This window comes from Octodon degus, unplaced genomic scaffold (assembly GCF_000260255.1).
Source record: "Octodon degus isolate 3935 unplaced genomic scaffold, OctDeg1.0 scaffold00021, whole genome shotgun sequence".
Classification (NCBI taxonomy): Eukaryota; Metazoa; Chordata; class Mammalia; order Rodentia; family Octodontidae; genus Octodon; species Octodon degus.
This window is the reverse complement of record NW_004524597.1, coordinates 17,335,935-17,356,488: the sequence shown is the minus strand read 5'-3', so window position 1 is coordinate 17,356,488 and position 20,554 is coordinate 17,335,935. Positions and strand designations below refer to the sequence as shown.

General features: G+C 40.9%; 1 protein-coding gene across 2 annotated transcripts in view; it reads left to right on the top strand.

Annotated features, from left to right (window-relative positions):
• Positions 1 to 438: 438 nt before the first annotated feature.
• Positions 439 to 20,554, top strand: part of Pitpnb (phosphatidylinositol transfer protein beta) — a 63,056-nt gene continuing 42,940 nt past the window's right edge. For both annotated transcript variants that reach the window (XM_004628029.2, XM_004628028.2), the window contains exons 1-6: positions 439 to 534; positions 4,934 to 4,964; positions 8,755 to 8,900; positions 18,744 to 18,835; positions 19,493 to 19,500; positions 19,987 to 20,061. In XM_004628029.2, the coding sequence (XP_004628086.1) occupies positions 515 to 534; positions 4,934 to 4,964; positions 8,755 to 8,900; positions 18,744 to 18,835; positions 19,493 to 19,500; positions 19,987 to 20,061 (372 nt within the window). In that variant the 5' untranslated portion in view covers positions 439 to 514. The remainder of the gene's footprint in view (positions 535 to 4,933; positions 4,965 to 8,754; positions 8,901 to 18,743; positions 18,836 to 19,492; positions 19,501 to 19,986; positions 20,062 to 20,554) is intronic.

Genomic DNA, 20,554 nt, shown 5'->3' with positions numbered 1-20,554 from the left:
GCAAATGAACTCGGAGACCTCGACGTTTCAGCTTCCAGAACCCGTGAGAACTCTTTTAAGTGAGGCGCCGGTCAAGAAGACAGATTTCTTCTCAAAGCAGTGAGACAGAACAATACTGGCACCGCCCAACGCCTTCCAGGAAACCGACAAGAACACCAGCGGAAAGCGTAGGCTGCACAGCTGCCCAGAGGGACTCGGGCTGGAAGGAGAAACCCAGCCGAGCCGTCGGCGTGCGCGCGCCCAGGCGCGGAGGTCGCGCGCGCGCAAGCACACGGGAGGGCCACGCAGGCGCAATAGAGGCCTCACGCCTCCGGGATGGGCGTGGCCTGGGCGGAACTAGCCACCGCCGGCGCGCTGACGCGCCGGGTCGCGGCGGAAGGGTGTGGTCGCGCAGGCGCAGCGGCGATTCGAGGGTAGGTAGGCGGGGCCGCGCCTGCGTCTTGAGAGGCGGTGGCGGCGGTGGCGGCGGCAGCGGGGTCGGTGGCAGTGGCAGTTGTAAGGGGGTTCCAGGAAGATGGTGGTGATCAAAGAATTGTGAGTGGATCGGTGGGCGCGAGCGGGAGTGTGAAACGACGGTGGTGGGCGATTTATTGGCTGAAAAATGGCAAAGTGTTCCTAAGACGGAGTGAGCCCCGGGCCGGTAGCTTCCTGCGCCGCCCCCCACCCCCGGCAAGTGCCCGGGGCCACCCGAGGACCCTACGCGGTGCGCCCTGGAACCCAGGGGTTGCCATGGTAACAGCCGTCTCCTCCCGGGCGCCGGCTGCTGGGTCTGCGTCGCTGCGTGTGGCTTGGGAAGGCGCGGCTGGGAGTTTCCGCCAGGACCACCTTCTGTCCCCCCGCCCCCCACTTGTGGTCTGGGGCCACCCCCAGGCGGGTGGGACCGGGCTGTAATGTGAAGACCGGGCGGGCGGGGTGATCTGTCTGTGATTCGTCGTCCGGGGTGGAGTCTTGCTGGTGTCCCGCGGGAGATGGGACTGCCAGGTGGAGGCTGCCCTGGTGTGGGCACGTTGGAGTCCCGCAGTTCGTGCTGGAGCCGGGACCCGCACAGTCTGCGCTGCGCTGGGATGCTCAACGGACTGGCCTCGAGGGGCGTTTCCCATTCCGAATCTCAGTTCCCCTCTCTGTACGATGAGATGACCCTCGGGGCCCCAGCTAGTTCGCCGGATCGAGGTGAGGTGCTAGACACTTGAGCAACACATCCGCAAAGTCATTTCCATATGGCGTTTTCCCATCGCAAAACGTCTGATTGGCAGTCAGTGTCCTTGTCCGGTGTCACACCTGGTTCCTGTCCTCAGTATCTCTTGGAATAACTAGGATTAAATTGGCATGGGCCGTTCTTGTTTTTGTCTCGACCTAAGTTACTTCACTTTATTTATTTATTTATTGATAGAGTTTTGCTGCTTCAGGTTGTTGGCCTAACCTGGCCTCGAATTCTGGGCAAGCCTCCTGCTTCAGCCTCCTGTGTGCTGAGATTACAAGCATGTGCCACCATGCCCCACCAGACATTTTATTTTTGGTGCCTTGTGTCGTGGTGGGCACTCCCGTAATCCCAGCAAGGCAAGAGAATGGCAAATTTAATCCCTGCTTGGGCAATTTAGTGACTTGGCCGAAGAAAGAAAAATGATTTATGTACTTAAAACTGCCTACAGAACCTGAACATGTTTTTTTCTGTTTTTATCTCATGTACTACTTTTACTGTACCCTCTCAAATCCACTACTACTCTACAAATATGTAAGCTCAATTTAGGGCTTTGGGTTTGTTCCTGTTCTGTCTGAAGAGCTCTTCCTGAGCGCACCAACTCTCCTTCCAGGTGTATGCTCTTGGAATCCCTCAGGGGATTTATGTTCCAGCCACTACACGTAAGCGCGGGGAATTTGCCCATGTTGCCACTTTCTTTCGCTTTCAGAGTCTCATTAGTTAGATGAATTGATGAAAAATTACCGCGTTTGTCAGTGACAGATCCTGGGGAAAGACATTTTTGCTTTTACTATAACGTTTTGCAGGTAAAGCTTATTTATTGATAGTACTGAACTTTGGGTTTCCATAAATTTTTTTTTTCCAAATCTGTTTTAACAGTGTATCACGCAAGTATCATTTGTTACTCTCATACCTCTGATACGAACCTAGTGGCAGACACAAGACTAATGGAGGAGTTAAGACAGACAAAATTGAGCTTGGCCCAAGCCAAAGAGCCAAAGTTAAGAGAACCGATTATAGATCAGATATCTTGTCACTTTATTAGAGTGAACTTTCTCTAAAAATGTGAATTAAGGATACAGCAGATGCCTTTGCTGTGCAGTACTGAGCAAGTATCATTTATTACTCTTAATACCTAATATCAAGCTAATGCTTGGAAAGCAGTACCCTCAGGGAATTTGCACACTATACTTTTTGCAAATCTTTACCTTCATTATGTAAATTTAAGAGTACTGAAGTAACAAATATTGAGGTATGCCTGAAGTCTTAACTGTTTTTTCTAAGGGTGGTACTTTTTTTTTATGTTTATTTTTCCTGTGTGTCTTTCAGATCCATTTTTTCCTCCTAGACTTTTTTTCAGGAGGAGGAGGAGGAGAAGGAGGAGGTTGTTTCTCATTTTAAGTATTTCCAGTTTCCAGGACAGCGCCTGGTCTAGAATAGTGTAAATACTTAGTGTTGTTGAATTAAGAAGTTATCCTTCCTGCTTTTCATTCAGCTTTCTAAGATTGTTTTAATTCAGGAGCAACGAATAGGTCATTCCTAAATGAAGATACTGGTAAACCAAAGAACCTTGGCAAATTCTTGCTTTATAAAATTTCACCTATTTTTTATTAAAAGATTAAAAAGTGAGGGTAAGCAAATTCTCTTTTATTTGTTAAGCAGTAGATGAATTAGTAGTGAGGACTTTGTTGTTGGCTCCATTTGGGAAAAAATATTTAATAATGCTTTCAGAGCAGATTGCAAATCTTTACCTGGCTCCCTTGAAAGGTGAATATTGCTTTTAGCGTAATAATGGAAAATCAAACCCTGTTTCTTTTTTCTATTTTTTATTAAGCAAATCTTGATGTTAATTGACTCATCTTCCTCAGTGTCTAATCACTTTCCTTCTGTGCAAGAGGTTTCTCAAGTGTTGTTAAACAAAAATGGGGATCTTCCTGTTAGTATTTGATAAATTCTCAGCTGTGATTCTTTGGCTTTGCGAAACTTCGGGGAAAACTTTTTCCCACTTCCTTTTTCTCTGTAGTTCCACATTTTTGTTCAGGCTTTTATTAATGCTCCAAGAGCCTCCCAAAAGACTTCTCATTCTCCTGCTGCTCATTGCTTCTGGCCGCCTCTGGATGACCTCTTCTACTGAGGGCAGCTGGAGTTACATCACTCATCTCTTGAAGCAGACTTTCTAATTAACAAATTTCTTTTCATTGTGGCTAAGCCCTGAAAATGTGTCCCAACCTGAATTTTTCTCACGTCTCATCTCTTAGTGTATGTCTCCTTGTGAGCAAAACTCTGTGCCCCAAGGAAATAGCTAAACTATTAGGGATTTTTTAGCCCTGGAGGGACAACATATTTGTTCTTTATGAGACCAAAAATTAACTACGTGTGTTTGGGAATATTGGTCATTTTTAGGTAAACATTCAGGCATAGATATTTGAGAATAGAAGGACAGGGTAGAGCATGCAGTTGCATGTAAGCTAAATGTAACATTAATTCTAGGTTATATTGTTTCGTGTTTTTGTAGAGAAAATTAAGATTGGCTTATGTTGAAAAGATTGTTGGTGATACAAACAAATTCTTTAGAGCAAAGTAAAGAGAAAAGGCAGCTGAAGAAAAGAAAAATTAGAATGAGTAAAACCATTGGGATTTTTTAACAAATGAGGAGTGAGATGACTGTGAGGGTTTTTTGGTTTGTTTCTCCTTCCCTCAAGGACTAGGATGGGAGGTATGCCACTTTGGAAGCCAGTTATTATGAGACAGCTTTTACATAGTTGACATATGGGAGTGGCTTTGATTTTTTGGAATGTGTGGTAAAAATAAATTCATGGTGAAAAGTTAAAAGATTTCCTTATAAAAATCTAGATAAAATGCAGTATTACGATAAAATAATAAATGACAGTATTTTTTTAGTTCGTCTGTATATTGGGTAAAATGAAAGTGTAAAAAAAAATTTTTTTTTTTTTTTTGAGACAGGGTTTCTCTGTGTAGTTCACTCTGGCCTTAAACTCAACTTTGTAGCCCAGTCTGTCCTAAACAGCCATCTTCCTGTCTCAGCCTCCTGAGTGCTGCAGTTATAGGTGTGTGCTACCATACCAGTCTAAAAGTATCCTTTTGATGTAATCAGTAATACATTTTCTGGGACGGGATCAAACACATAGCAGTTGACTCTGTGATGGAAAAGGTTACTCTATTTGTAAGGCTCCAGGTAGTTTTCTTAAAGGTTTTTCTTAGTTCCAAGGGAGCTCTTATTTACTACCTTTTTAGACCTGAATACTTGGGTCATGGAAAAAGCATTTGTTCACAAAACTCAAAATGGGTATTCTGTGAGCAGCATCATTTAAAAAATGCAGTGTGTGGAGAGGTGAATGTAAATGTTAAACATTCTGTAAGAACAACTCACTAGGCAGCTTACAAGTAACAGATTCTGTACCTTACAATTTTCAGGATGGGTTTTAGGTATTTTTCTTACTCGTCACAAGCACTGCTGCAGGTAGGTCCGCCATAGATGTTCAGAGCAGATGAGCATCATGATCTAGAAATGGTAGTTTTATTTTTATAGTTTAAAAACCTTTGTTACAAAACCAAAAACCTCATTTTGGATATAGCCATTAGACTCTTGTGTCTTTGGATTTAAGAGTTCTATTAGTGATGTCATTTGATTTAAACTATAAACACCTTTATGTCTGAAGTTAGATATTCTAAAGCCATTTCATAGGTAATATATGTTCTTTTTTGTCTTTTCAGCCGTGTGGTCTTGCCATGTTCTGTTCAGGAGGTAAGTGTCTTCTGCAACATTTTATTAATATAATTTACTTTGGTTTTTTGGTGGTTGTTGTTTTGTTTTTTTGGTGGAACCGGAGATTGAACTCAGACCCTTGCACTTGCCAGGGAAGCGCTTAGTCTACTGAGCCACCTCCCTGGCCCTGTAATTTACTTTGATATGTGCGTTTGTTTAAATACCTCATTTTCCTAGAGGGGCCGAAGCTGTGAACTGGAAGTAATAAGATAATACAAACTGAAAAGTTAAGCAATAGCTGACAGAAGACAGGGATGCAGGGTGGAGGGCTGCAGGGACTTACAGAAAGCTGCGTGACAGTCGAGTGCAGATGTGGACGCAGCTGTATGTATCTCGTGCCTGGAGTGTCACTGTATTTTGATACACTAGACACAAACCAGGCGCCCGTGTTCTTTACTGTACTTGCACAATTGATTTTTTAAACTCACATATGGAACTTGACATTCTAGATTGTTTTCCTTTTGGTTTTAGCTGGTTGAATCAAATTGTTGAAGTCTTTATGTCTTGATAATCTTACCCCAATAATCTCAGCTTTTTGTTATATCAGGATGTAATAAGCACCACTCTTGTTTCTAAGTTATTAAGAGAAAAGTGGGTGTACTACAGATTGTCACTTCACTAGCAACTTTTTTTGAATAGTCGTTTAGCTGTGTCTGTGTACATTTTTGTTCCTGTGTTCCTTATCAAGACCAAATTTAACTTTTGGTTTAGAGACATTTTAATCCTGTTTTAAAATGTAGCAGTATTACCAGGTATATTTGGAAGGACTTAAGCTTGGTGTTACTAGACTTACTGTAGTGTTGGGTCATGTAAAAGCTCTAAAAGAGGAAACAGCATTCTGAAGTCTAAAATCCCAACAGATATTTATTTTGGAAGCACATAGGATATTTGTTTGGTCCCAGCTCAATTTGTTTAGATCCCTTACTCAAATTGAGTATGATTGTATGTGGTTTTGACTATTAAATTAACCTGCAAGGTAGCATGTGTTAGTGAGCTTTTTACTTAAGAATATTGCCTGAGCTTATGGTGACTGTCATTTTTTCTCTCAAATAAAAATTTTAAACCTATCATTATGGCATATACCTATAATCATAGTACTCTTGGATACAAAAGCAGTAGGATCACAGGTTCAAGCTCAACTAGGACAACTTGACAACATAGAAAGGGTCTGTTTCAAAATGAATAAAGCATTGGATATAGTACAGTGTAAAGGTTCTGGGTTTAATCACCAGTACTGAAAAAGTTAATTGTTGGGTTTTGGGTTTTTTTGGTGGGGAGTGGGATTTGGTCATACAGGGATCACACTAAGCTATCTCCCTTGCCTTTTTTTTTTTTTTTAACAATTAAAAAATTATTTTTCTTTTTTTTTTTTTTTTCTTTATTTGGTACAGGGTCTCACTACGCAGCTTAGACTCATAGTTATCCTATTTCAGCTTCCCCATTGCTGGGATTACAGGCATGCACCACCATATCCAGTCTCAGTGGCTGGCTTGGTACGGGGCTGGCAAAAGTTAGTTTTGAATTGCTAATTCTTAGAGGTAGGCTTTTGTGCCTTTTCTTTGGTATATACTTATAAAAACAAATATACTTTTGAGGCTATCTTCATTGGAAGACAGAAGTTTAGTCAAATTTGAAGAGATTGGAGATAGTGTTAGGGTTTGGTTATGAAACAAATTAGACCATGAGAACTTTGCTTTACCTATTGGGAACTGCTAGTGGTATAGAATGATATTGAGCGTTGGTGCATACCACTAAAATCCGGTTCAGCCCTTGGTGACCCTTGTCTGTAATGCAGTCAGTGAGAAGGCTGAGGCAAGAGAGTCACTGTGAGTTCTGGGCCAGCCTGGGCTGTGTAATTGAATTAAAGGTCAGCCTGAACTGCATAGTGAAACCCTGTCTCAAACAAACAAACAAACAAACAAAATTAACCAAAAAAAAAGAGAATTTGTTTCATTTTAAATGAAATAGATGCTACTGTTAGCTGTTTCCTGCCTCTTAGGGTAATATTTGTGTATTTATAACCTTAAAAAGTTTGTTTACTAAAGAACTTTATTTAAAAGTTCTGATCCTTCAAGATCTAAACATTAAAACAGAAACAATGAATCTACTGGAAGAAAAAGTAGGTGGAAATCTTAAAGACATAGGGGTAGGCAGAGAGTTCTTGAACAAAGACCGAACTGTACAGGAAATACTTCAAAGAATCAATAACTGGAATCTCATCTTACTGAGAAGTTTCTGCATGTCAAAAGAAATAACCAACAGAATGAAATGACAACCCAAAAATTGGGAGAAAATTGTAACCAACAGTCAGTCACTCAGAGGACTTCTACCTAGAATATCTAAAGAACTAAAAAAGTTCCAAATCCAAAAATGAGCATCTGAGATGAATACACGGTTCTCAGAGGAAGAAATACAATGGCAAATAAATACATGAAACAATATTCCACAGCACTGGTCATCGAGAAATATAAATTAAAACATCACTGAGATGCCATCTCATCCAGAAAGAATAGATATCATAAAGAAATCAACTAATAACAAAGTCTGGCTGTGGTGAAAAAGGAGCCTTTCTCCACTGTTGATGGGATTGTAGACTGGGACAACCACTGTGGAAATCAGTGTGTAGACTTCCCAAAAACTAGAATTAAAAGGTTCCATTCAACCCAGCTTGTCCCTTTCTGGATATTTTTCTAAAAGAACTGAAAACGTGCCCCCATGATATATGTACACCCATGTTTATAGCAGCACAATTTGTCATAGCTAAATCTTGGAAACAAATGTCCACCACCTGAAGAATGAATAAAAAAGATGTGGTATTTTTATACAGTGGAGTACTACTCAGCTATAACGAAAGCTAAACTCAAGGCTTTCATAAGTAAATGGATGCAACTAGAGGTTATACCCATAAATGAAATAAATCAGACCCCCATGTGTAAACATCGTATTGCCTCTGTAGTGTAAGAACCTGAAAGAGTACATAAAATCTGGAAAGTACAATAGATAAAGTAGAATGGAAAGAAACTGAATATAGTAATTGAGATGAGAGGAAGGAGAAAAGAGGAAGAGGAAAACGTCATTAAAAACATAGACAGGATAGCTAAGATGATTGTACTATTTATTTCTATTAGTTTTTTTAAGGTAGCAGTTAATGTTTCAGATTTTTACTTTGACCAATTTTTTTTGTTAATACCTGTAATTGGAGCAACTACATTGAGCTGTCTTCCCAGCCTGGTTGCTCAATTTTAATTGAAGTGATAGTTTCATTCTTGCCATACCTTATTGAGAATGTTGTAAAACTGAGCTGTAATAGAAGTGAAAAAAAAAAAAAATGAGTTGGGAAGTGCAGGTGTGCCTTGTGCAGAAATTAACTCAAGTGTCAGGAGGTTTTTTTTTTTTTTTTTTTTTTTTTTTTTTTTTTTAACGGTACCGGTGATTGAACTCAGGTTCTCCTGTGTTATTTCTACTAAGCTATTTCCTCAGCCCAGGAAGTTTTCTTGATGAATGGATAATATATATTAAAACAACAGAATATTTCTCATTGGCAGATTTTTTTGAATAATGGAAATCCTATAAAATACACAGTTAATTAAAGCTATATTAACTGGTGTTTGTCTTTTTGAACATTAATTTCTAACTTGAGTTATGTTTTTATATAGAGCATAGGTGCTGAATGCTTGGAGATTTACTTTTCTGTATCTCCTATAGTAAGATTTTAGCGCACGAGATTTCTGCACTTACCACGACTTGTTAAAATTCTGTGCTCTTTCAGTATCAGGTTGGACAGCTTTACTCAGTCGCAGAGGCTAGTAAGAATGAGACTGGTGGTGGTGAAGGAATTGAAGTCTTAAAGAATGAGCCTTATGAGAAGGATGGAGAAAAGGGACAGTTTACACACAAAATTTATCACTTAAAGAGGTAAGTGAAGCGTTCATATTTGATGCATAGTCATGATATTGGATGGTTATGCCATGACTAATAGCATGTAATGCTTATCTTACCAGTAGATGAGTTGAGGTACTTTTTAAAAATTTCAGTGTGGTATATTGTGTATTAATTTGTTGAGAGGGGAACCCCCCCTCCCAGTTATTTTCAAATTGTAAAAGTAATGTGTTTCTGTGTAACAAAAATTCAAGCAGCAGAGAAGTGTGTAAAATAAAAATTAGGACTTTACCACTTGCTCTCAAATATCCGTACTCAAACACTAGAAATAGTTTAGGGATTATCCTCCTGGGTCATTCTATTTACATATGCAAAGATTTAAAAAATGTAAGCATACAAGGAGATGTATCATTTGTGTCATTTTTGGTGTTCTACAAATGAGCTCATACTGTACAGTTTGCCTTATTTTTTATGCAAGGATACATCATGAGTAGCCTCCATATTTTTAATACTCATGTGACTTCTTAATTCTTTTTAGAATCTTACTTATATAGTTGTTTGGTGCAGGGTCTCGCTAGGCAGCTTGGATTCGTAGTGATCCTCCTGCATCAGCCTCCCCAGCATTGGGGTTACAGGTATGTGCCACCGTGCCCAGTTTTGGTGATCGGCTTGTGTGCTCAGGGTTCCTGGCTGGCATAGCATGTGGTACTGGGGATTGAACCTGGGTCCCTACACTTTCCAGGCAGGTGCTTAGGCCACTGAACTATCTCCCCAATTCTCATGTGACTCTGAGTAAAAGCTTTAGTTTACCTCTTCCCTAAGTGCTAGGTTCTCTTGAGGATTTTAACTGTTTACTGGTATCTCTTACCAATACTGTTTCTCTGAACCTGGTTGCACATCGCTCTGCCTTAGATAACTATTTCTCTGGGAGAATTTAATAAAAAGATTGGTGGGAGCACATGTTAGTTTAAAATTTTACTGTTACTGGCTGGTTACCCTTTAGATTATCCTTTTTTTTCATATTTTTTAACTTTTACTTAATTTCTTAAGCAGAAAATACCATCTTAATTAAATTTGTGTTCTCTTAGTGAGGTTGCATGTCTTTTAGTGTGCTAATTGACTATTTGACTTTCTCTGTGATTTTACTATTCAAGTACTTAAGTCTTTTTTTTTTTTTTTTGAGTTCTTGTGCATATTCCTCAAAGTTCTTCATATTAAACATTAAAGTGGAAAATGTGTACCAATGTTTCTGTAAGGGCCAAAGATCAGTGATGTTTTTTAAGAGTACAGCTTCCTAGATTATTAAGGTTCCAAGGTAATCTGCCCTTAGTATTAAAATAAATCATACTCATGTTAATTGAGCATCTTAAAGTTGTAGATCAGTTGCGATCGGTATTTTTTGTATTTTCTTGGTTAAACTCTACTTACAATTTTATTATTGTGGTCTGAATTTTCTTGTTTCTGTTGTACAGTCCACTTGAGAAATCCAAATGTCAGTTGAGATAAGAGAATCACAAACTAAAAAAAGTCCTAGAGAGAGATTCAGTAAAATGTTAAGAATGACTTGGTGTGGTGGCATGATTAAGGTGAGGGATGGCTAAAATGTTAGGAATGTTGATCACTTGGTGGTTCAAGAAGGATTTCTAAAATTAAGAGTAAAAATCATTATTTTTCTTCATTTCATTTCATTTTTTTGGTTTTGTTTTGTTTTGTTTTTCTGACTGGGTCTTGCTATGTTGTTCAGGCTGGCCTTGAACTCACTGGTGTAGCCCAGACTTCACACATAAGCAGGGCTCAGAGTTGTGGCAGCCCTCCTGCCTTAGCTTCCCTAGTGCTAGGATAATAGGTCTGTGTGTCCACGCCTGGACTGTTTTATTTTTCTGAGAAAAAAAACCCTGCTTATTATCAGTTTGAAGCATCTGATTTAGGTAACACATACAGCCATAGATAATGAGACTCTTCAGTTGAGACTGTAAGTGTGGCTAGTCTAAGTGATATTCTTACTCCAGAGCTTATTTGGACTAGAGGTTATGAATTCTACTCTTAGGTTTTTAGTGGATTAAATAAAAGATAGGCTTTCTTTTCTGAAGGCTAGCTTTTCTGCACACTTGGGTTTCTAGAATAACTTCTTTATTCCTAGATAGAGCTGAAATCACTGTTACCTCTTCTATGCATTCGTCTCTCACTGTAGTCTTGAGAAATAGGTCATGTGCACAGTGTATGTGAGAATGTACAAAGGTGCAGATTTACTCAAGATCACACAGCTAATGGTGTGAATGGTGACAGATAGGATTTCGGCTTCTCTTTTGGTCGTAATAGGCACCTCAGCACTTAGGGCCCAGTGAGCTTGTCTCCTTTGAGAAGGCCCAGAGGAGGACTGACTGGAGGGAAGTGGGTGGTGGATCCCCTGCCCCTGTAAAAAGGAGAGAGAGATAGTACCGTGGACAGAATCATGAGACAGGAGAGGGAAGAAGTACAGAGTGTGGCAGTAATGGGTCTCAGATAGTGTGGCAAATGGTAACCTCTCAGTAAGGACAAACAATTAAAAACCTGTCCAGTGATGACAAAACACAGGGCATTTGTTGATCTTGCCTGGGAGAGAGAAAAGCAACTGGGCAAGGGCAAGCCAATGTGTGCGCACAGATTCGTCAGTGTAGTGTGAGGTGAGGGCACACGAGCCGCAGTGTGGCTGTATTGTGAAAGGCAACCAGTGGCACTGAGAGCTCCGACCTTGTGTCTGTGGGAAAGATTTTGGTCCTTAGGCAAGCCTGGCATGACAGCCCCTTTTGCACTTCAGTGTCCTCAGGCTGCTTTCAGGTTAGCCTGCTGGAGGTGAGCCCCGTGTCCTTACAGTGTGTAGTGTTCTCTGAGAATGTTAGGTTTGTGCCCTTGACTTGTATCTCCTTTTCTAGCATTATTCAATTAGTTAATCCAAGCGCTGTGCACTGCTCTTGAAAATGTCAGTAGAGTTGCAAACTTGGCCAAGGCAACCAAGAGCCTGAGATGTTTGAAATTCAGAGAATCACTTTATTCAGTGGTAGCTGCTCTCTGGAGACAGGCCAGTATATACTGTCCCATTTCTGCAAAACATTTCTTGGTAAGATTTATACACTTGGCCTCAACCAAGAGGTTGAGAAACAATCTTGGGAAGATGTTAGAAAAACCCCCATATTAGTGACTGTTTGCAGAGAACATTTTAAGAGTCCTGTTTTCCTCAGATCTTTTTTTTTTTTGTATTTTAGGGAAGGGTCTAAAGGTGATCCGCCTGTTTACATCATCCCAAGAGCTGGGATTACAGGCGCGTGCCACTACACCCAGTCTCAATTATTGTCTGAGCATGCCCAGGGGGTGGAGTGGCATGGCTGGCAGGCTGGGGGGTGTGGGATCGAACCCCAGGCTCCTGTGCATCCGCTGTGCTGTTTGGCCTGCTCTTTCCTCAGATCTTGAGTGTTGGCTGCTGTCCCTTGTTCTTTGATAGCAGAGATAGGACATGAACCCAGGCAGGCATTGTAGATGCAAAAACTGCCCTCTTAAGCACTGGTGTACTCCTATTCCCTGTGGAAAGTTGAATATATTCCTCTTTCTGAAGTGAGCTTCTTCGAAATTCTCCATAGCCACAAGTTGCACCATGTCTTAATTTTTCATGTCTCTTAAGACTTATGTATACTCAAATAAAGTTAAACTTACAGTGCTAAAGATTATTCACATTGCTGTAGCTTCCTTCAGAATAAAAGTCCTTAGCTGTAAGAAGCCATTCTCTTTTCTTGTTCTCCAGAGGTAACCTGCCCAGCTTTTGCCCACCCCTTCTCAGACTTTTTGTATTCTGCTTGGTGTTCTGAGCTGTGCTGACATTCTTTGGCTATTTAAGTACATTGACCTTTCTTACTGAACTCATTATATTTGGCCTTTCTGCTCATTTTAAGTTTGGATAGAGTATTTTTCCGTATGTGTACATGCTTGTCCTTTTTTACCCTATTTTCACAGAAATTCGTGTATATATATATAGATAGATATATGTCTGTCTGTCTGTCTGTCTATCTAGATCCTTTTCAGTAAGGATCCTCTTAATATGGCAGGGGGAGCTCACGTATGGGTTAATCTGGCCATGAGCTATATAAGTACGGCGGCGCATCTTGGGTGCTTTGGTCACCTGGATATGTTCAATAACCAGAGAATCTGTATCTAAACCCTTAAGTTCAGCATTACTCTGTATATTTTTAAGCATATGCAGCAAAAATTCGGCACTGTATTTTGGCCAGTGACCTGTGTTCAGCCCCACTGTTAGGCCTGGGCACACCTACCAGCTCCACCATTGTAATGCCAGAAAGGCGTGCATTGCTTCTTTAATGTGACATCCTTCACATACCTGGTGACCTTTCAGATATGCATACCCTTGATGGCCTGGGCAGTTGCACGCATGTTCTTCAAGTGAACGCGAAGATTTGAGCCTCTTGAGTTGCGTGATTCTGTGGGGTTTTCTGGGTCGAGAGAGTAGCGAACCATTTTCACAGGTCACCTCAGGCTGCCCACAGGAACTGTTGCAATTTTTGAGATGGTTATTTCAGAGGAAAGCTTTTAGCTCTCCTGAAATCTCCCTGAATGAGCCCACTGAGTGGTCTTTTGTTAGATTTTTGTGTTCTCTTTTCTTGTAGGAGGTCAGCTTTATTCTTTTTTATTTATGAGCATTACACCTTTACCATCTTCAGTCAGTCCTGGATGATGGAGTTTGTGATGCTTTGCCTGTGCCAGAATGGCCCTATTTTCCAGGGGTGGAAACAGCAGATACTTGACTGAAAAATCATTTTAAAATTTCTTGTGGTTCAAGGTAAGATTTCATTTCTGTAAGCAAAAAATACTCACTCTCCAGGAATTTAAACTATATTTTAAAATAAGTTCAAGTCACCTAAAAATTCAAAGTTGGGTTATATATGGTGTTTCATATTCAGTGGGTGTCTTGTATAAGAAATTAATATTAGCTACATATCATAATTCATTCTTGAGCTGAAAATTGACCATCCAGACACACCTACCTTTATTTTCTTTGTAGGCAGTTCAGTCTTCAGTTTTACACAGTTCACAGTTCACCACCATGTATTGGCGCTTGCCTGTAATCCCAGCACTCGGGAGGAGGAGTGCCATGAGTTGGAGGCCAGCCTGGGCTACATAGTGAGTTCAGAGTCAGCCTGACTTGCAGAGTGAGACCCAGTCTCAAAGCGCACACACAAAAACTTGTTCTTTAAACACAAATTAAGAGATTTTTTTTTTTTTTTTGACATTGGGGGTGGGTGGGGTGGGGAGCAGGGCTTGACCTCTGGACCTTGCACTTGGCCAGGCAGGTGTTTATGCTGCTGTGCTGTCTCCCCAGCAGTTCAGAGTTTTCTGAATAGTGATTCTATTTAAAAGATAGTGGAAATATTTTCTGAAATATATTGTGTATTTTGTGGTATATCTCATTTTTCATTTCTATCCTTTTCTGTTAGGTGAAAGATACTTTTTGTTTAATTCTTCCATATTTTGAAGTTATATATTTTCCAATATATAACTTCTATATAATATATATAACTTATATATATAACTTCCAATATATATGCCATTAAAGTTATTGGCATCTGTGTATATTTGGAAGATACTTAAATTATTTATTTATTTTGAGACAGTATCTTGCTGTGTAGCTCAGGCTGGTCTCGAACTGTGGCCATCCTCCTACCTCAGCTTCCCAAGTTGTGGGATTAGACGGCTAGGGAGATAGCTCAGCAGCATTCTCGCTGTGTATGGTGATTCTGAACTCACAACACAGCCCAGGATGGCCTCGAGCTCATGGTAGTCCCCCTGCCTCAGCCTCCTGAGTGCTGGGGCTGCAGGCAAGTGCCTCTGGCAGTTTATCTTTTCACAGTATAGAGTTTAGAGGTTTTTAGTATATTCACAGAGTCATGCAACTATCATGGCTATCATATTTCAAAACATTGTCAACAAGTCCAATCTATAACCAGCAGCGGTTTCAACCCTCTCTCCCCATGGAATCATACTGTGTGGCCCTTTGTGATTGGCTTTCACTTAACTTAGTATTTTCAAGTCATCCACATTGATGTACTTAGTAGAACTTCTCTTTCATTGCTGAATAAAGTTCCATTGTGTGTAAAGATCACATTTTGTTTTATCACTTGTTGAGCATTTGCATTGTTCCCACCTTCTAGTTATTATGAATAATGCTACTGTGCACATTTGTAAGTTTTGTGTGAACTGAGCTTTCATTTTTCTTGGCGTTATCTCAAAATCTAGATACTGGTATTTGTAGTGTGGAGGAGAAATCAGTTAGCAAGTAAAGTTGCTGGGTCCTATGCTAGTGCTTAGCCTTTTCAGGGGCTCTCTGTTTTTAAAGTGCCAACATCAGTTTGCATTATCATCGGCAGTGTGTAAGGGTTCCAATTTCTCTGTATCCTGACCAGAACTTGTTATTATCTATCCTTTTGAGTATAGCTGTTTGCGTGCGTGTGTGCGTGTGTGTGTGTGTGTGTGTGTTTGTACAAGTTTTTTTTTTTTTTTTTTTTTTTTTGTGTTCTAGTTTTGAGTTGAATTTTCCTGATGACGGATGATGTTGCGCATTGTTGTGGTTATTGGCATCTGTGTATATTTGGAAGATACTTAAATTATTTATTTATTTATTTAGAGACAGTATCTTGCTGTGTAGCTCAGGCTGGTCTCGAACTCTGGCCATCCTCCTACCTCAGCTTCCCAAGTTGTGGGATTAGAGGTGTGCGTAAACATGTCCAGCTAAGTCTTTTAACCATTTTTAATTGTTTGCTTTATTATTGAACTGTAAGAGTTCTTTATATGTTCTGGATATTAGTCCTTTTCCAGATATGTGATTTGCACGTTTTACACATTCTGTGAGTTATCTTTCCACTTTATTGACATTGTCTTTTTTTTTTTTTTTTTTTACTAAATACAAAGTCTCACTACATAGCTCCATTAGTGATCCTCCTGTTTTCAACCTCCCAAGTGCTGGGATTATAGGCATATGCCACCACGCCCAGTCTCTCTTTCTGTCTCAGCGTGCCTGGGGGCGGGGCCAGCACAGCTTGTGCTGGGGATCGAACCCCAGCCCCTGTGTTCTGCCTAAACAGGCACTTTAATCCACTGAGCTATCTGGCCGGCCCAACATTGTCTTTTGAAATAAAAGTTAAAAGTAGTTTTGGTAAAGTCCAGCTTGGCAGTTTTTTTTCTTTTTCTTTTTCTTTTTTAATGATACCTCACATCTAACTGAGGACCTCACACTTGCCAGGCAGGCCTGTGCCACTGAGCTACAATCCCTACCACTTGTGTTCTGTGCTTTTGGTGTCTTATCTAATGACCTAGTTACTTTGTCATCTGTGGTATGCCATATGTGACACCTATTTAGGTTTATTTGAGCTCCTGGTGCTTAGAAGTTTCAGCTCGTGGTTGGCTGGCTCCAGAGAGAAGCAGCAGAGCACCAAGGCCTGACCGAGGAAAGCTGCTGACGCCATGGCCATAGGCAGGAAGGAGGGAGAAGGGTGTGGGCACAGTCCTAGTGACCTTCCCTCTGACCAATTCCCACTGTCCGCAGAACACTTAGCTACTGAAATCACAATGGGTTTATCCACAGGTGATGAGTGTGGTGCCCACATGGCCCAGGTACCTTCCTAAAGCTCACCTCTCCCCAAGAGGCTTTAGGGGAAATTCTTTTTTTTTCTTTTATTTTTTATCTTTTGATACAGGGTCTTGCTATGCAGTTTGGACTTGTAGTGATTCTCCTGTCTCAACCTCTTCAGCACTGGGCTTACAGGTGTGCACCACCACAGCTGGTCTTGAGGCTGGCTCGGTGTGCTCAAGGTTCCAGGGTGGCACAGCATGTGATACTGGGGATCGAACTCAGGTCCTTGTGCTTGCCAGGCAGGTGCTTGGACTGATAAGCTATCTCCCCCACTCTGGGGGAATTTTTGACCTAACTTGTAACACCTGAAAACCTGTTACCTATTCCAAGATCATAAAGATTTATATCTGTTTTTTCTAAGAATTTTATAGTATCTTTATCCATTTTGAATTAATTTTTCCCATCATCCATTCTTGGCTATTGTAATTTTTCACATACCCTTGGCATGATTTTAAACCTTATATCGAGTTGCGTCATTCCGTTCAGAAAACTTTCAGTGGTTTCTCATAAAAAAAATAAAATCCAGGCTTTGGTTTCTAAAGTGGGCCTGGCCCCGTGTTGTCTGTCTTTGCTCCATACCTAGTTGGCCAGTCTTCTCTGTCGTCCTCACTGTCTGCCTGACTTTGTCTCCGAACTTCAGCAGAGTGGTTCTGGCCAACTATATGATATTTGTTCAGGGCCAGAAGTCCAGAAACTATGCCCCATATTTTCTCAGTTTGTTATTTCTCTTAGTTGAGGCAGTAGTTACCTGAAAGTTGTGAGACTGGGCATGATGGTGCACATCTGAATCCTACCACTTGGGAGGCTGAGGCAGGAGGATTACTGAGTTTCAGGCCAGCATAGCCTACATAAGGGAGTTCAGGGCCAGGCTTAACTACATAGTGAGACCCTGCCTCAAAACAACCAAACCCCAAAAAGTTCTCAAAAAAGCAACTGTGGTGCAGAAAGACCTAGGTAATACTTAAATTTGGAGAACATAACCATAGTTTGGACAGTTAGAAAGTCACTTAAATGCTGGTTATCTGAAATGAAGTAATACTTTACAATATTAGTAAAGAAAGCATGGGAACGTACCTAGCTTCATATTGGTTTCTAATTTAAGATGAGTACCATTTTTTAGCTCTTGTTTTTTGAGCTTGTACTTTATGATGTGCTAAATACATTAGGGACTTTTACCTGATTCAATTTTTGGAGTAACTGGGATAGGTAATAGGAACTCTGTTCGGCACAAGAGGAAGCTGAGAGGAGTCAAGCGGCAGCCCGAGGTCACAGAGCTTCTATGTGCTGGGGTTGGGGTTGGGGTTGGGGTCCAGTCTGTGTGAAGCTGCTATGTTGACAGGAGGCTCCAGTAAAAGCAGTTATTTTGAAGACTAGCAAGACTGATTTTCCATTTATGTGTTAATGAGCATGGTTTTCATAATATATTGGTAGGTTTTTCTTTTTCTTTTTCTTTTTTTGGTCCATTGGAGTCACTCCTATTAGGAATTTGCACGGGCTTCCTGGATGTGGATATTAATCATGTATTTAACCCTTCCTTTGGTCATATTTGAGGCAGTGAGTGACAGTCATTACTACCTGCAGAATTTTATACTTGGGATATGCTTTGATTTCTCATTTTCTGCACTGTCACATTGCGGAGTCTTTTGGTGTGTTCTGTCAAGGATATTAAAAGAGTACATCAGAAGAGGCACTCATCCCTTCTCGAGCTTATTGTACATCATGAAAACGCACAGTGTAGTCTTATCTGCATCAGAAAGCTGGCATGTTGCATTAGTGGAGAGGTAGAGCAGCTTAGCTCTTAGTTTTCACTTTAGGGGAGCGCAGAAGTCTTTAAGAAAGGATTGCTCCTGTAAAAACCTCTGTAATTAAACTTGCTTAATTACATGTTTTAACGTTAATTTTCCACTTGATACTTTGGAGTTGATGTGAAACTTGAAAATAGTCTTGGAGTTGGGAGTGGTGGCACAAACCTATGATCCCAGCACATTTGAGGCTGGGACAGGAGGATTGCTGTGAATTCAAAACCAGCCTGAATAACAAAGTGAGACCCTACCTCAAAAAAGAAAAGGAAAACAAAAACAGAAAACCATCCACAGTTTTGAATACTTTATCAAATTTAGAAGATGATCACATTTGATAATAGTATTGTTTCACTCCACAAAAAAAATGATGGTATAATTGAAAATATGTGCAATCTGTCTTCACAGCAAAGTTCCGACATTCGTGAGGATGATTGCTCCCGAAGGCTCGTTGGTATTTCATGAGAAAGCCTGGAATTCATATCCCTACTGTAGAACAAGTAAGCCTGGTTCCCAGCTGCCATTTTACCGTCGAGCCCCAGGATAAGGAGAGCAACTTTTTGGTGCTGAGGCCTTTAAGCTTAAGGGGTACCCCAAGCGTGGCCTTCTGTGGGTTCTTGGGTAGTCACTGCTCCAGCAGTGGCAGCAGTGGCTGCATTGGGCTTCTCCCCGAGACTTTCATGAAGGGGATGAGTTCATGTACCGGTGATAGCCACAGCAGGGTCCCTGCCGACTGCTGGCTCAGGGGTAAGCACATTACTAGAGAAGTCATAGTGAAGGTCATCTGCACTCCACAGCACCTCTGGGGTACTCAGTAGTGTTTTACTTTTTTGGTCACATGATAGACGAGGAGTGTAATGAATTTCTAAACAGTTCCTGTTATTTGCTAAACCAACTTTATAAATGGTGTTTTGTTTCATGGTACCATTCTCTTTAACGTTTCTAAAGTTAGCTTATTCTCCACATTTTATTTGGACTAACCTAAAGTATCCTATGGTATTGTGTAGAAACTATTTTGAAGGCATAAGCTACTAAACGTTCTGTGTTTTCAGGTAGTTTATAGTCTTTGTGACATAAAATATTGGGACACATTGTTTTAACTCGAATTAATCTGAAAATTTTCCTGTTTTATTGCCTGCCTCTCCATTATGCCTCAGTTGTAACGGTGAGTAAGACTGTTTTTGTCACATCATCTTCATCTTTTAAGTTTGTTCTGCATAGTAATTATTTTCAACCATGTTGGGTTTTTGCTAAAGCTGCGCATTGCTGCATGCCTCCTGTGCTCCCCCCAGTCCACACTGCGCGTGTTCTCAGGGTGCGTGGCCTCTTGCTAGCCTCAGCTCAGAATCTCCCTACTGATTTCATTTTGCTTTTACTACTTTATATGCCAGATTTGCTGACCAAACCTCACAGCGTCTTTATTAGCCCTGTGTGCTACATGATAGGCAGGATTGTTTAGATTGTTTAAAAGCATGCAGCATTTAGTTTTCTTGACAAGCCTGTAAAAACTGTGGCAATGGCTGCATCACTTAGCAGAGAGGCCTGTTTGGAAAATCAGAGTAGGCATGCTTGTGCTGGGAATGCTTCTGGAGCCTCCAGTCCCTCAGAACCAGGGAAGATCACTTGCCTTTTCCTGTTGTGTTTTCTGCAGAATGAATATATGAAAGATGACTTCTTCATTAAAATCGAAACGTGGCACAAACCAGACTTGGGAACATTAGAAAATGTAAGTCTGAATTCAATCTGGAATCTTCTGTAAACAGGAATGGCTGTAAGTAGCAAGCATGGCATAAAGCAGACATGGGAATGTTAGCACAGTGATGTCCTGCTAACTAGATTGCACCTGGGCACGTCAGGCAGGGTCAGAGCGAGGATGCAGTGGGCACAAACGTGTCTTCTCTGTTCCCATGTCTGGGCACTTGAGTGTGCTTTGGTGATATTGCTGCTTTAATCAGCAATCTTTCTGAAATGGGAAGAGTATGAGATGCAGATAATCTCTAGACCAGTTTTAGCCATTAGTTTTATCTTGTTTTCATCTTTGCATTTTTCAGAGCTGTTGTCTGTACCATTGCAGGATTGAGTGCTTTAATTTTCACCTCCATTTCAGTTTGCTGGGATAGATGTTGAAATCAGAAAGGGCCTGCCAGATAGCTCAGTGGACTAAAGTGCCTGCTAGGTAGATGCAGGGAGAGGGTTGGGTCCCCAACGTGCTGTGCTGG